General features: G+C 36.5%; 3 protein-coding genes and 1 pseudogene across 53 annotated transcripts; 2 read left to right on the top strand and 2 right to left on the bottom strand.

Annotated features, from left to right (window-relative positions):
• The first annotated feature begins 1,047 nt into the window (after positions 1–1,047).
• Positions 1,048–3,374, top strand: LOC104792742 (AP2-like ethylene-responsive transcription factor SNZ). The gene is made up of 7 exons (XM_019246992.2): positions 1,048–1,626; positions 1,717–1,742; positions 1,893–1,923; positions 2,067–2,154; positions 2,297–2,424; positions 2,619–2,698; positions 3,001–3,374. The coding sequence occupies exons 1-7, from the start codon at positions 1,244–1,246 to the stop codon at positions 3,246–3,248; spliced, it is 984 nt and encodes a 327-aa protein (XP_019102537.1). The 5' UTR covers positions 1,048–1,243; the 3' UTR covers positions 3,249–3,374.
• A 1,096-nt stretch (positions 3,375–4,470) lies between these two features.
• Positions 4,471–11,076, top strand: LOC104792740 (uncharacterized). 50 transcript variants are annotated; one of them, XM_087453855.1, is made up of 31 exons: positions 4,471–4,561; positions 4,642–4,794; positions 5,019–5,102; positions 5,236–5,293; positions 5,431–5,500; positions 5,570–5,637; positions 5,744–5,804; positions 5,924–5,989; positions 6,161–6,216; positions 6,334–6,420; positions 6,509–6,561; positions 6,654–6,770; positions 6,880–6,976; positions 7,150–7,235; positions 7,343–7,412; positions 7,537–7,643; positions 7,739–7,819; positions 7,926–8,016; positions 8,229–8,344; positions 8,548–8,614; positions 8,732–8,825; positions 8,966–9,063; positions 9,163–9,229; positions 9,417–9,488; positions 9,576–9,611; positions 9,715–9,765; positions 9,921–9,965; positions 10,053–10,174; positions 10,325–10,406; positions 10,485–10,585; positions 10,673–11,076. In XM_087453855.1, the coding sequence occupies exons 16-19, from the start codon at positions 7,543–7,545 to the stop codon at positions 8,271–8,273; spliced, it is 318 nt and encodes a 105-aa protein (XP_087309981.1). In that variant the 5' UTR covers positions 4,471–4,561; positions 4,642–4,794; positions 5,019–5,102; positions 5,236–5,293; positions 5,431–5,500; positions 5,570–5,637; positions 5,744–5,804; positions 5,924–5,989; positions 6,161–6,216; positions 6,334–6,420; positions 6,509–6,561; positions 6,654–6,770; positions 6,880–6,976; positions 7,150–7,235; positions 7,343–7,412; positions 7,537–7,542; the 3' UTR covers positions 8,274–8,344; positions 8,548–8,614; positions 8,732–8,825; positions 8,966–9,063; positions 9,163–9,229; positions 9,417–9,488; positions 9,576–9,611; positions 9,715–9,765; positions 9,921–9,965; positions 10,053–10,174; positions 10,325–10,406; positions 10,485–10,585; positions 10,673–11,076. The 50 variants fall into 50 exon arrangements, with proteins under 50 accessions (XP_087309981.1, XP_087309974.1, XP_087309982.1 ...); XM_087453848.1 differs by having other exon boundaries at positions 6,144–6,216; XM_087453856.1 differs by having other exon boundaries at positions 6,130–6,216.
• On the bottom strand, positions 10,179–12,237 carry LOC104792739 (protein ABIL1). Its single transcript, XM_087456245.1, is given in 7 exon segments — positions 10,179–10,888; positions 11,043–11,149; positions 11,250–11,302; positions 11,382–11,652; positions 11,738–11,777; positions 11,779–11,931; positions 12,055–12,237. Coding segments are annotated over 7 exon segments (987 nt in total). The 3' UTR covers positions 10,179–10,708.
• Positions 12,238–12,591: 354 nt separating this feature from the next.
• LOC147942964 (pentatricopeptide repeat-containing protein At2g39230, mitochondrial pseudogene) lies at positions 12,592–15,437 on the bottom strand (annotated as a pseudogene). The gene has a single exon (XR_015559438.1). The product of XR_015559438.1 is annotated as a pentatricopeptide repeat-containing protein At2g39230, mitochondrial pseudogene (transcript).
• Between the last annotated feature and the right edge of the window lie 166 nt (positions 15,438–15,603).

The following is a 15,603-nucleotide window of genomic DNA, read 5'->3' as shown; positions in this document are numbered from 1 at the left end:
GTATTATTCCTTCTCTTGGAGAAAAGGGAAAAAAAATCACAAATCTAAAGAAAAGAGGATGATGAGAAGAAGAAAACATTAAGATTTAGTCTTACCATATACGGAAAAGCCAGATTTAGAGCGCAAAGGACGGATAAAAAAAGATTCCTTAAAACAAATCAAGTTTTTGTACTTTCAAACTATTTTATCATCAATCTTTTGGAAACTATTTTATCATCTACGTGTCCATATAAACATGTACTTGGTGATTGCTGAATGTTTATTTGTGTCACGACCGAATGACATAAAGTAGTTTAAAGTCACACTCTCTCTTCAATTAAGGTTTTGTCTCTCTCTATCTCTCGTCCACACAGAAAAAGTAGTAGTTGGCTTTATTGGACCGACGCTTTATAGGTCCCCATTGACACTCTATTATTGTATTCATTGACAAATCTATCAAAAAAAAAGATTTTCTATGGTTTGGTTGTGGTGTACAAAAAAATACAACCATAAAAATCTTCCTCATATTGCATTTATGTTCTCATTGCCTAGTCCGTCGTGATATAAGTTTCATAATTTCTCAAAAACGTGATGCATGATATTAGAAAAGATTAATATATAAATGACTTAACTGTGATAGCACTGGAAAGAATATGCAACGTATATCGCTGAAATTAGACATCACATAAGTTTATATCAATTTCGTTTCATATTAAATATTAAAAAAATAATAACATTTGAAAATAAATCATATATAGACAACATAATAATAATGTAATACACATGTTTATTTTGGTGTCGGATCAAGATTTCCGTACATCAAATTAATCTTCATCAGTATATACTGAATATTCATCATTTACATAATATTTGGACCTATATATAATACTATATATAGAAACTGAAAATATATGAGAAATTGAGAACGACCAATTAATAATTTGAGTTAGATATTTTGGGTGATATATAGTAGTATCTCTAATATTTTTAAATCGATAATGATATCTCACACATGTTTGAATATGAAAAAACAAGTACATATAAAGCAATCAATTAATGAACAAAAATACTAAAATAGGGATGATTGAGAAAAAGTAGGCAATAAAAGGCAAGTGTAGAGACAATCGCGTTGAACACGTCCCACGTTCTTTTTGGTTCTTTCTTTCTTTCCCTCTTTTGTAGACTCTCTCTTCTCTCTCTGTCTCTAGAGTCACCGAAATAATCACTACAAACGACGCCAGTTTACTCCTTCCAAGAAAGGTTCATGTTGGACCTCAACCTCGGAATCTTGTCGACACATAACGGAGATGAAAACTGCAAAGTACCAACATCCATCTTCAATCAAGAAGAAGAAGAAGAAGAAGAAGAAGATTCCAATAATCCCTCAAACAACAGCTTGTCTTTGATTACATTTGGAATCCTTAATAGAACAGAAGACGTCCAAGACCTCCCTATGCCTCGTCCTCCTCAGGAGAGTGAATTATCCGGCGCCGGGAGTGAGTGGTTACACCTGTCGTCGATGCAACGAAATAAACAAGATATGTTGGTGGTGAAGAAGAAGAGCCGACGTGGCCCTAGATCCAGAAGCTCCCATTATCGTGGCGTCACTTTTTACCGTCGAACCGGTCGTTGGGAATCTCATATTTGGTATTCATTTATAGACTTAAGTTATTAAATATATTCATCTTTATTATTATTATTTAAAATAACAGTTGGCTTTGCGATTTTATGTGTAAGGGACTGTGGAAAACAGGTTTACTTAGGTAAGTACGTATATCAATGAGGTTTAATTTCTATTTATTTTCGTATTATACTAAGGTTAAACACCTTTTTTGTTTAAGAGAAGTCTCAAAAGAGAAAACCAAATGTTGCAAGATTTTCAGTTTTGTCTTTTTTTTTTTTGTTTAAAACAGGTGGTTTCGATACAGCCTACACAGCCGCAAGGTGTAAGAAATTATAACAGCTGTTACATATATATGGCATAGCAATAGTCCTTTCAAAATTATTTTCTTTCTTTTTAAGATTTTTTTGAAAAAAAATCAACATCTTTAGAGAAATATTAGTTGGCTTATTAAAAAACATATCAGAGCGTACGACCGAGCTGCTATCAAATTCCGGGGATTCCAAGCAGATATCAACTTCATCGTGGATGATTACAAACAGGACTTTGAAAAGGTTTTTTTCATATAAACTTATTTTTGCAAATATTATAGCTAAGCTAATTAATTATTAGGTTTAAGTATGTGTTTATATATTAAATAGACATTGGTCCTCGATTAATAAACTATATATGGATGTTTAAATTGATATATGATAGATGAAGAATTTAAGTAAAGAAGAGTTTGTGCAAACTCTTAGACGAGCGAGTGCAAGCTTAGCAAGAGGAGGTTCTAAATACAAAAACAGTTACATGAAAAATGATCACATCCATCTCTTCCATAACAGGTTCGGTTACTAAAGAACTTCAAATTTTTTTTCTGTCAAATCTTTAATAACGACGCTCTGATTCTTCTAGTGGGTACAAATTGATTCACTATTAAAAGTGAACGAATGATTCATTTATATTTATCGCATATATGATTCACACATATAATTTGTAAGTTAATTTAATGAAAGTGAACGAATGTATACTCATATAGGGAATGGAATGCCGCAGCAGCAAAATGCAATGAGATAAGAAAGATAGAAGGGGATATTAAGTTGGGTGCCCATAATAAAGGTAATTTATAAACGTAGGGTAACGACTGTAAATATGCATAATAAATCATTGTGATGTCATTTAGGTGAAGCCAAAAACCCTAACCATAAATTCACTTTAACACATGATATACACCTTTCATTTGATTAAACCAAACCTATCTAGCAACACCTTTCAGAATCATTCTCTTTCAAATTTTAATATATTAGTATATATAGATCTTACTTAATTGATTAAAAAAAATCACTATACTTCATATCTTTAGTTGTAGATTAGTTATTGAAACTACGACATGATTTACCGAAAAGTCATTAACGTTTCAGGAAATGAGGACAACGATCTTGAGCTAAGTCTCGGAATATCTTCAACGTCCAAAAATATAACTTTGAAACCGGCAGATTATTACATGGGTTTGAATCGATCTATGACGACGAGTTTGTATAGGAAGGCGTTGCCCGTATATCTACCTATCACAGAAGCGAAACCGTTAAAGACGGTTGTAGCATCATCAGGATTCCCGTTCATTGCCATGATCAATTCTTCATCTTTGTCCACTTGTTTTGATCCATGAGGTCACACTACTATAATACTTAATATTCTCCCGTTTTTTTTTTTTTTTTTTGTTTAGTCTATTGAATGATGGAACGATTATGTGACTTAGTTCTTTTTATAAATCATAGTCTTGTGGAATCACGAATTATGATGTTCGGTCATTTCTTTTAAACCCTATATAACCACTTTGTAGAATAGGAAAAAAGTTTAATAAAACATCCATATAAGTAACAGAGAGAATATAATATTGAAGAACCAACATATATACATAAATCACTCTGCTTTGATTTTGAGCATGTACGTAATATGTGATAAAGATATTCTTTTCCATATTCTTACCAAAGTGAACAGAAGAAAAAAACAAAAATCTATACTCGAATTCGATGTTGTTTGTTTATTCATTAGCACTAGTCGGTAGTCGGTGGTTGGTGTGCAACGATGATAATTTCGAAGTGTAAAAAGAATAAATACTGCAAATAGTAAGTGCATTATTGAAGAAGGGTATTGTATTTGTGATGAACAAAAAAAAAAATTTGGTTTTTTTGCGAAAATAGAGAATGAAAGACGTCGTCGTCGTCATTTGTAAAAATTTAAAGTACAATAATGTCGTATGAATTCCGCTATCTTCACCACATTCACTCATTTCTTATCCCTACTTTTTCCAAGTTTTAGACTACTATATATATATTTCCAATAAAAACTAAGACAATATTTGTATGTCCCTATGAGTAATTAAAGTGCAAGCAGTTGAAAAAAATATTCAATCCTGTTGAACAAACAGCATGTATAGAGAGAGAGCGAATTCACATGTTGACAATGAAGTAATTTAATTTATGTTGTTGTGGTAATGGGCTGCGCGCTTACCAAGTTTATTCTTAAAAGTTAAAATTATTTATGTATAGTAAAATAGTATCATAATATTCATAACCGCTCAATCATAACCTTGGCTGCAAATACAAATAGTGATCCTGTCTCCGCTCCTAAATATATATTTACACAAGACGTAGTACTCTTAAAGAAACACATATAATTCTAGTAACAGATCTCTTTACACTTTACACACACACATGTTCGAGTTATATGATGTCACCTTCCAACACGTGTTAATATGTGTTGTCCACTTACCCTAATCTTTGGGCTTATTTTTGGGCTTTTTCATGGGTCTGAAACAAAGTCTCATTACACTAAATGAGATGACGTCGTTTTCATGCCCGAGGCTTAATAAAAAGGAAATAAGGAGCGGTGTTGTGTTGTGTTGTGTTGTGTTTTCCCAAATCTATTCAGCATCGAATGGTCGCCAAGTCCCCGTAACTTCAATTGAATTCTCTTGTGGTGAGAAAGCTCAGCTCTCTCGCTATATATAAAGAAGCGACGAGGTCTCATCACATTCACTTGCTTTGCTTCTGACACAGACACTCATTCACCAAGAGAGCAGACACACAAAATTTTTGTAAGAGAGATAGAGAGCGTTGCGTTATAATGGCGGCGACGAGACTCGACTCGACTCGACTAGAGAGCAACAACACAACACAATGTATCTGAAATTTTGAACATCAAAAGCAGAGGTATCCTTTTTTTCACCCATTCTTCTGAATAGATTTGATATTTTTTTTTAACTGAGTTACGATTTTGGTCTGATAAAGTGATAATCTTTTTAATGCTTTGTTTCAGTTCCTGAGTCGGGTCCTGAATTTGAGTCTTTCTAATTCACTTGATAAATCGTTCAGCGTTTCCGAGTTGATTTTAAAGTTTCTATTTTTTTTTTTTAATGGGTTTTGTGGTGAAACAGGGGTACGGTTCTTTTTTGAGTCTCGTTGATGATGGTGTTTTGAAGAATGGAGAAGATCCATAACAATACACAATTACTAGCTAGGTTAGTTTTATCATCTTATTCTTAATGCTTCTCTCCATGATGTCATCCTAATACTGTTTTCTAGTATCATCTTATTCTTTTCTGCTATTTTTGATTTATCCTCAACCAATCATCCTTTTTTTTTTTCTTTCAGATGTTGAGCTAGTCAATGCCAGCTTGTGGGAAGTTATCCTAGAACACACTTATGCCCTGTAAGTCATTCCCAACTTCTCTCTTCTACTTGTTTGATTTTTGATTTTGTCTTTTCTTTTTTCCATATGGTTTTAACATTGTTTCTTTAATAAGCATGTATACTGTTTAATGTTTATGTACCTTTGGATCCTAGAAGGCGGATTCCAACGCTCATGTTATTCTTAGGCTTAATACTGTTGCAATTTGTGTACAATGGAGTCCAAAAGGTAAACTTTTTGTATTGTAACCTTTTTATACTGTTTTGATTTATCCTTAACCGGTCATCCTTTCTTCAGATTTTGAGCTACTCAATGCCAGCCTGTGGGAAGTTATCCTAGAACTGTGGACAATACACTTATGCGCTGTAAGTTATTCCCAAATTTCTCTCTTCTACTTGTTTTTATTTTTGAATGTCTTGTTCCATATGGTTTTAACATTGTGCTGTAAGTAACTGTTTATGTGCTTTTAAGTTTGGAATGCTTCTTCAAGTTACGTTTGGATCCTGCAAAAGAGGAAGATGGAGTCCAAAAGGTAAATTTATTGTATTGCAACAATTTTAGATAGATAGTGATCTCAAACTCCTTTTCTTTACTTTTTCGTTTTCTTCTTCTGTTTTAATTTATTCTCATGCCAATCATTCTTTTTTTCAGATCTTGAGCTAGTCAATGCCAGCATGTAGGAAGTTATCCTAGAAGTGTGGAAAACACTTATGCACTGTAAGTAATTCCCAAATTTCTCTCGTCTACTTGTTTTATTTTCAAATGGCTTTTTAACAAAATTGTTTTTTTTAATAAGCCTGTAACTGTTTCATGTGCTTTTAAGTTCGGAATGATTCTTGAAATTTATCCTTCACCAGTAATCCGTTTTCAGATGTGCATTGAATGCAGTCTGTGGGGAAGTTATCCTAGAACTGCGGACAGAACTCACAACAGTCATATGCGGTGTAAGTAATCATAATACATGCATGAATGTGATCTTCATCTAGTACTCGTTTGATTTTTGGTTTTTAAAAGCCTGTAATCGCTTATGTGCTTTGACATTTGTTTTGTTTTTCTTCTAGTGGTTTCTCTCTGTCCAAACATTGATGAATCTATAAGACTATAGGTCATCTCAAAACCAGTGAGAGAGGTAACAGGTCATCCAAAAGGTTAAACTTTCTATCTCTAATCTCATCTTTTTCTTATATATTTAAATTTGGTGTTGCTAAGATATCGTCATTCTCCTTCGTTTTGCAGACACCTTTGAAAAGGCTATCCAGAGAAGGCCTAACATATACGGCAAAGACCATGTAAGTATCTATTTCTTTAAAAGCTTAGACTATGTAACAGCTACCCTATTCCTGTTGTTAACAAAATGACAACTATTTTTATTGTCTTGCAGTTGCAGGTTTTAGTGCCATATGCGGATAACTTGTTGAAGTTGGAGAACAGCTCAATGGGAAAAGTTGTTGGCAACTTGATTCTTATTATGGTAATGGAGAGGTTGAGAGATCTCGATGTAAGTGGACAGAATTTGCTTCATGAGTAACATTTTTTTAAACCATACTAGATTAGTATAGCCAGTACGTAAAGTGGTAAGTGAATGGTATGCTTGATCATCTTTGTAGGTGGAGAGTGGGTTGGATGATACGCTTCAAGATGACTCCACTAGAAAGGTGTTTGATATGGAACTTGAAGTTTCAGTTGAAGGCACTATGAATAAAGGTGAGGAGGTGGGGGTAGAGTGTTTATTTTTTGTTTAACTTAACTTGATGGTAGAAAGTTTCAGGATAGATGCTTTTTCTCTTACTATGAAAATATGGACTTTGATTGGTCTGTAGATTACGGGAAGAGATACCTGCCTGCCATCATTCGTAAATTTGATTTTTCTTTTGCAGTTTCCAGAGCGAGTCTCTAAATCAAAATAGAAATGTAGTCTCTGAGTTGTTGGACCATCTGTCAAAATGCTGGTCGTCTGGATGAGGTATGTCACCAAATGGTGCTTCATTAACATATTTTTCCTTCCATTTCCTTTGTGGTAGATGCATTATTCATCTTTTGGGGATTCTGTTTTTCATGGTTTTGGCGCAGGTGTTGGAAATTTCCTTCGAGTCGTTTGAGAACTTAATTCTCAACACGCGCAAATTAAAAAATTTCACAGGTATGCACTGTATCTATATCACAATACATACTGTATAATTCGTCATTCTAGGCTCTTAACACTTTCTTTCATTGTTGGCATGAGATGTCCTGGCTTAGACTCATTTTGTTGTTTTCGTCTGCAGTTCCCGATGTTCTATGCATGCTCACTAGATCCTGAAAGTTGTGGTGCTAAATTTTCCAGTAAGCTGTTGGACGTATATCTTTCCTGCAATAATCCTCAAGTTACTAGGTGAGTTTCATCTTATTCTTCAAGATTATACTGTTTTCTACAGTCACCAGACTTACCACTTGTATATGGTTTTGTTGTCTCCCCTTACTAAACAGAAGCGCAGTGGATTATCTAGCTAGCTACTTGTCCCGTGCAAAGTTTTTACCTGCTTCTTTTGTCGCTAGCATGTTTAAAAGGTAGAAATTAAAGATTGCTTAAAAAAACTAACAGAAGATGATTGTTTCTATCTGTTTCAAGTTTCACTTTGTTGTAACATTGTTTCTCTTGTGCCTGAAATCCTAGATTGGTGGAAGAATGTGCGGATTATTGCAAAACATGCAATGATGATGCTAAGCCTGAAGAAGTACATCAAGTTTTCAGTTCAGGATGTCAGGTATAGTCCAAGTTTTATAACCATCTTATTGCTTGTTATTCCTTGCCTTATTCTTCTGTGATATCATCTGTACCTTTATCATTCTCAATGATATTTTCTTTTTTACCTATCAGCATCTGGAGTGATACACAATTATGTCAAGGTGAGAAAGCTCAGCTCTCTCTATATAAGAAGCGATGAGTTCTCATCATATTCGTTTGCTTCTGCAACAGACACTCATCCGCCAAGAGAGCAAAACAAAAATTTGTAAGAGATAGAGAGCGTTGTGTTATAATGGCGACGACGAGACTCGAGATCAACACATATATCAACATCAAAGCTAGCAGAGGTATCCTTTTTTCATCCTTCTTGTGAATCTATGAATTTGATATGTTACTGAAACGATTTTGGGATGAGAATCTTTTGTTTTTAAAACGTTGTTTCAGTTTGTTTGAGTTCCCTAACGATCGGTCCTTGATTTGAGTCTCATTCTTATGATAAAATCGTCCTCGTTTTTTTTTTTTTTTTTGACGAGTGTGTTGTGTGGAACAGGCGTACGATATCTTTTGAGTCTCGTTGATGGCCTTTGAAGAATGAAAGAAGATTCAGAACAACAAAAGTAAAACTCTTTTTTTTTCTCCAAAAGGTTAAACTTTTTTGAATCGTTGGATTGGAGCCTAAAGTCCAACCAATAATCCATGTCTTTTTTTTCTAATAATTTGATCAATTGTTGAAGGTACGTACGTTTGGATCCTGGAAGGAGGAAGATACGCTCATGTTATTCTTAGGCTGAAATCATGCTGCACTCTGTGCCCAACGGAGTCCAAGCGGTAACTTTATCTGATCCAAAGTGTACTGAGTTATTTAGCTTCATTGTGGTAATCGTATGCAACTTCTAATCTGTGTTTTTTGTTAAACAGCCATCTGTTTTCTGTAATTTGATAAATTGAGTTTGGAATGCTTCTTGAAGGGGGACGTGTGGAGCCTGGAAGGAGGAAGATGGGTACCAACGCTCATGTTATTCTTAGACTGAATCCTGCTGCACTTTGTTCCTAATGAGTCCAAAAGGTAAATTTGTCGTATTGTAACAATTTAGATAGTGATCTCTAACTTATTTTTTGGTCGTCTTCTGTTTTGATTTATCCTCATCCAATCATCCTTTTTCAGATGTTGAGCTAGTCAATGCCACTTGTGGGAAAAGTTATCCTGGAACTGTGGACAACACTTATGCGCTGTAAGTAATTCCCAATTTCTCATTTCTACTTGTGTGATTTTGGAGTGTCTTGTTTACATATGGTTTTAACATTGTTTCTTTAATAAGTATGTAACTGTTTATGTGCTTTTAAGTTTGAAATGCTTCTTGAAGGTAACCTGATGACCATGTTGTGGCTGAGACATCTTTATTCTCATTCTTTTTGCAGATACTCTTGAAAATTCTATCATGCTCTGCTGCTTTCTTCGATAAAGTTCACCATGAAAAGCTTCTCCCTCATGTAAGTGTTTTTTATACTGCACGAGCTTACGTACTGTTGAATTCACACATACCTTTCTCTGACTTTCATCGCTTTTATTGTTTACAGATTTTTGGAATGAAGATATGAGATTACAAAGCTAATGTAATAATCATTTCACTGGTACACTGCTTAGCAACTAGCCCAATATATATGATCTACTTTAAGGAGCTTAACAGTTTGTGGTTTTGTTCTTTTCCATCTCTAGGCCACTACTAGTGGAAAGTATCTGAACACGCACAAATCAAAAGTTTCACAGGTATGCACCGTATTCTTCATTCTAGGCTCCTAACATTTTACTTCATTTGTTGGCATGAGATTTCTTGGCTTAGATTCATTTCGCTTTCGTCTGCAATACCTGATGTTCTAAGCGTGCTCACTAGATCCTGAAATTTGTGGTGTGAAATTTTCCAGGAAGCTGTTGAACATTTATTCTAGCAACAAAACTCTAGATACTAGGTGAGTTTCATCTTATCTTTTCATGGTAAAGTTTTCTCTGCATGATATCAAGCTCTGTTGTCACCAGACTGACCACTTGTACGTCAGTACGTGGTTTTATTTTTTCCCTTACTAAACAGGAGGAGTGCCGTGGATTATCTAGCTAGCTACTTTTGTGGCTAGCATGTTAAAAACATAGAGAGAGACTGCTGTAAAAAAACTGACAGAAGGTAATGATTGTTTCAAGTTTCCTTAGTTGTCTGCAATTAGCAAAATTAGAAACAAAACGGATAAGTGTGAATTTTACTTTAGCTGGTTGCATTAGATTATTTCAGAGATGTTTAGCAGATTGCTAATTGATGCTTTTTTTTTGTATGTAGATTGGTGACAACTTGGCAAAAGAGATCATAAATCACCAATCACTCGAGACTCAACCATATGAATATCAACCGGTGGAAGGAGGTTGGTGTTCTTGCTTGGATGAAATTTATTCTTTCTAGTTGATAATATGCTTATCTCGTGGGTTTATGGATTTCACAGGTGATGTTGAGCCCTACCCAGTACCCATCTTGTCATTGCCACATAAATATCTTGCCCGTTGCCAACTACTCAACTTTAAACGCAGACTTGCTGAGAGTCTGGTAAGCGCTTAGCATTTCGAATTATGGTCTGCGTTTGAGATTCTTTCAAATCCTTTTTTTTTTCAGGCGAGATTTTTCTTCCTGCAGCTTGTATCATGTAGTATGAGAATGAAGTTTTCCTTCTCAGTACAAAGAGTTGGTGTTTTCACGAGACGTATAGCCAGCTTTGAGCTTTGGTGCTTTCTGTTTGACGAAGAACGCAGAAAGAACACTCTTTGTCCGGACAGGAGCTTGAATGATCTCTCGTCGTGGGTTATTGTCAAGTGACTTGTGTGCTGCCAGAAGTTTGGGAACCTCCAAATCCTGAGGAAGCCACAAACTTGTCTTATCAAAACCGCTCATATAATAAATATACAGCTCTTTCATTTAATTAGTTGCCGAATATAATTAAGCCAATTAACTACTCGATTCATGGGACATTTGTTCCATGTAAAAATTGTAAACTCTTAAGATTTACCTTATGGGCAACACCGTATGCGGGCTTTGTGACAGTGGATACTGCAGTAACACCTGAGACCTGAGAACCAGGCAAAGGCTTCTTGTTTATAATGTTTTCTTCATCACCTGCATGAGTTTCAATGTATATTATCAATCTCACTGGATCATGAGTTACAATTGAAGAAATGCTATGCTTGGTTCTTCTTCAAGTCCCTCTTTCTCGTACCTAATAGATGGAAAACTCCAGATGTCTTTGTGAAAGCTTTTGAATCTTTGGAGCTGCACAATAAGTATGTATTAGTTGTGTCTAGTTATCAAGAACGTGGGAAATAGTAGTAATGCTTCTGTCAAGGCTCACCTTGGTGCAACTGTGGATTTCCTTTTAAGGGTAGTCTTGGTATCTGAGCCTAAATGCCAGGAGAGTGATTTTGATGCAGGGGCATCACTAAAAATGCCAACAATGAAGCATCACTAAAAATGTTTGATAGTTGACTACTTATATAAACTAATAAGCTCGAAGGGGGAGGACATGGCACCTGAAGGTTGGAGACGGGATATAGCTTGGTAATGATTCTGTCTTGTGTTAGTTCGTCTGAGAGGACTAAAGTGTACCCGCTTGTTAACAGAATCTATAACAAAATCCAGAGAAAACAGAGGTTTAAAATATCAATAGCAATTAGCAGAATATTGACAACAGCCAAGAAAAACACTTACTGGGTAGAAAGTAATGCTTGTGATGCAATGGGATAACTGCCTAATAGCTGTTGCTGTCTAAGAACTTCTTTGTCGATATATGTCCGGCATGTAAGCAGTTGCTGATGATAAGAAGACAAAAAAACCTTAAGGGAGAGCTTGTGGGCTCTCCTGTCGCCCAGAGGAGATTGAAATCTAGCTTTTTCACACCGTGGTTAACAGCCTTGTCAACCCACTTTCTGACATCTACGTCAACAGGACATTGTGGACGACCCAGTTCGACAACCAGGCTTACTAGTTTCGGTGCCTTATGGTGTTGCAGTGTCTTGTCAACAAACCACCCAAAGCTCTCGCTCCCCCCTTTGGTCGTCGTCTTTGAAGGCGAGTTCATGGAGCATCTTCCAGGCGCAACGCCATCGTTTAGACAAGATACCAGTGGCCACTGCATCTTTGGTCGGGACGAGGAGTAAGATCCGCAACAGCATATCTTCGGGCAAATCACATATTCTCAACAAATCCATACTGCCAATGGAACAAAATCCTATTTTTCCCTCTCTATTTCCGCTGGAAATAAAAACCCTAATCTATGAGACTGTGACGGGAAAGACTTAAGATTTTTATAAATCCCTAACTAAAAACCTACCGCAAACAAGTTATTCGATGATGATGAACAGGAATTATGAAAACAGTAAATAGAATCCCTAATCCAGAGTTCACCAAGAGCTCAAGGAAAAGGCAAATCATAGGCTAAGAGAAGGTTACAAAGGAAGAAGAACCAACTCAGAGAACTAAGATTTGGAAGAAGAATGAAAATTTTTTTTCTATTTTTGTTTAGAAATATATATTACGGCTGCAAAACCTCCTGGTTGAAGGAGTTGTTGTAAAGGTTTTAACTTTATTCAGCCAAAAAAATCACTATTGGAGTTAACATTTATTTTGGGGTATAATTAGGAAATTAAGCATTTTTTTATTATCCCTCCTCTCTGCTGCACAAGGCTTACAACATCAACAGTTATAGGTTAGTAGTATCCCAGTGTATGATGCACCCGAATAGTGTGAAATAGTATCAGAATCTTGGCTGCAGCTAGCAAGAGGTTTCTCAACTTTTCCACTCACGAGTAAATTCAACACAGTATCATCATGTACTAAACCTTTCTCAAGCATCTCTTCATGAAGTCTAAAAGCCTCATTGAGATTTCCTTCTCTATGGTGTCCTGCAATAACAGTGCTGTAAATTAACACATTTGGAGTCACATCTTTCTTCTTCATCTCCTCTAACAACTTGCTTGCTCTCACAAACTGTCCCTTCTTACTAAGACCGTTGACTAGTACCATGTGCAAGATTTCATCAGGGACAATCCCCAAAGCAACCAACTCTGAGTACAAATCAGATGCGGCGATTAGATTCCCGCCTTTCAACAACCCATCGATCAGCGTTGTATATGTAAACAGATCACAACTTATCCCATCGTTCACCATTTTCTTGTACAGGTCAATTGCTGCATCCATCTTTCCCAGATCACGGAATCCTGAAATCAAACTATTGTAGACAGACACATTTGGTATCAATCCTAGTCCCATGAGTTCAGAGAAGAGAGTATATGCGGTTTTCATGTCATGCTTTTTACAGAACCCGTCTATTAGTGCACCGTAGGCTGGAACATCAAGTTTCAAATCCTTGCTTTTCATTTCATGTATCATTTCAAGAGCTAGATCCATTCTGTCACTTTTGCAGAATCCACTGATCAAGCTGGTGAAGGTCACAACATTCGGGGATATACCGTTTCCACTCATCTCTCTGTACGTTTCAACAGCAGAATCGGTTTCACCTTCTTTGACAAATCCATCTATGATGCTATTGTAACTCGTGCAACTCCTTGAACATCGCTCTTCTTTGATCAAATTTTGCAACATCTCTTTGGCTTTAGATGTCTGACCAACTTTGCACAGCCCATTGATGAACGTATTATATACAACTTCATTAGCTTCGAAATTGGAAGAAACTACCTTATTGATCACATCCCGAGCACTCTGTACATCCTGATTCTTAAAAAACCCATCAATCAAGATGGAGTAAGTGAAGTTATTCGGCTTTAAACCCTTTTGCAGCATTTCTGAAAATATTGAAGAAGCCAAGTCCATGTTTTTCATCCTGCAATGAGCAAGCATCAAGTTATTGTAAAAAACAACATTCGGCTCAATCCCTTTATCTTCCATCATCCTCAAGAAGATCGTCGCAGCATCAACCTTACCTTGCTTGCATAACAATAGAAAGATCTTGTTACACATGAAACCGTGAGCAATCCAGGTTTCAAAACTGTCACTGAAAATCTCTAGCGCTGCTTCAGGTGACTCGGCTTTCAAAAACCCTTGGATCATTGTGTGGACAAGAACAGATGAAGGAGCAATCCCTACAGCTTTCATCCGCTTGTAAATCTCAACAGCATTTCCCATATCCATAGTCTTACAGAACCATTCAATCATAACCGAAAACATAACTTTGTCAGGAGCCAGCCCTTCCTCCTCCACTCTATTAAAAAAATCCAAAGCCTTACCCAACTCATTCCCCTTGCAATATCCAGTAATCAAACTCGTTGCAGAAATAACACTCATCGGGATCCCAAAACCAACCATCTCATCTGTAACCCTCACGGCCTCCTCCATCTTACCTTCCTTCACACAAGCCACAATCACACTAGTATACGTTTCCTGAGAGGCAGGGACACCTAACTTCTCCCTCATTTCTCTCAACAAATCCATCGCCAAAACCAAATCAGGCATCTTACAAGCAGCTTGAACAGCAAAACTATACAACAAACCATCTACTTCTGCTCCTCTACTCATCACTCTCCTGAAAATTCTCACAGCCTCTTCGGGATTTCGCTCTCTCAAACTAGCTCGCATCAACAGCTGAGTGGTAACATTATCACCACCAACACCAATCAAAACCATCTTATTATAAACCTCCTTAGCCTCACCAATCAGATTACTTCGAACTAAAGATCTTAAAACGTTGTTCACATAAGGCACAAAAGGAACCACATTTCGTTCAACCATCAAATCAAAACAATCTACAGCATAGTCCATTCGCCTAATTCTAACATAAGCGTTCAACAAGTAATTGAAAGCTCGTGAGCTTAGTTCTTCAAAACCAAACCTTTTAGACGAATCAACCAAATTGTTAACCATGACGCTTGGAGTTACAGTTGGGTTGCTGCTAGAAACGAACATAACGAGCAAATTGCTGGCGCGATCGTGCGTGTGAGGAGAAGTAAATAAGATATGAACGAGTACCCAGAAGACATCTCCACCTTCTTCATAAAGACGAGGTAAAGGCTTAACCCAATTGCAATACTGAAGAGCCGAGACAGGGTCGTTCCTACGACCTAGAAGCACTTGTATTACACGGGCGTCGTTCACATCATCATCGCCTTGATTATCAGTATTTAGGATTGGAATCGAAGGTGAGTGGACCGTTGCAGAGGTTGTATGTGGATATTGTAGTTCTGAGGTGACTTCACAAGTCGAATCGGAAATGTTTCGACTTTGATTATCAGGTGGATTGGGAAATCGAGACAGTGAAGAAGAGATGGGTTTAGGGTTTATCAAACGATGAAATGAAAGAGGAGGACGGAATCGTCTGGAAGCCATGAAAGTTGTCATTTTTATTCTCTAGCTCCGCTAGCTTCAGCACTAGAGATGAGAATCGGAGAAGAAGAAGAAAATCACGAAAACGGTAAAACCCTTTGTACTTAAACGACGACGTTGCGTACCAATGCTTAAACCCTCCACACCAAAACGGCGCCGTTTGCTTACATTTTCCTCTATATTGAATTGAACAAAGGTCCAAATCCAATATTGAAATTAGGTAACAAAAAAAGGTTATG

The sequence above is a fragment of the Camelina sativa genome, chromosome 6 (assembly GCF_030686135.1).
Source record: "Camelina sativa cultivar CO46 ecotype springtype chromosome 6, ASM3068613v1".
NCBI classification, from domain to species: domain Eukaryota; kingdom Viridiplantae; phylum Streptophyta; class Magnoliopsida; order Brassicales; family Brassicaceae; genus Camelina; species Camelina sativa.
This window is presented reverse-complemented; position numbering and strand designations above follow the sequence as displayed.

Excerpts from the sequence above, each read along its gene's own strand:
- LOC104792742 (XM_019246992.2), top strand. The coding sequence starts at position 1,244 with ATGTTGGACCTCAACCTCGGAATCTTGTCGACACATAACGGAGATGAA. Across the intron at positions 1,743-1,892 it reads TGGAAAACAGGTTTACTTAG|GTGGTTTCGATACAGCCTAC; the intron begins GTAAGTACGTAT and ends TGTTTAAAACAG. Across the intron at positions 2,155-2,296 it reads ACAAACAGGACTTTGAAAAG|ATGAAGAATTTAAGTAAAGA; the intron begins GTTTTTTTCATA and ends GATATATGATAG.
- LOC104792740 (XM_087453855.1), top strand. The coding sequence starts at position 7,543 with ATGTTCTATGCATGCTCACTAGATCCTGAAAGTTGTGGTGCTAAATTT. Across the intron at positions 7,820-7,925 it reads GTCGCTAGCATGTTTAAAAG|ATTGGTGGAAGAATGTGCGG; the intron begins GTAGAAATTAAA and ends CTGAAATCCTAG. Across the intron at positions 8,017-8,228 it reads TTTTCAGTTCAGGATGTCAG|ACACTCATCCGCCAAGAGAG; the intron begins GTATAGTCCAAG and ends CTTCTGCAACAG.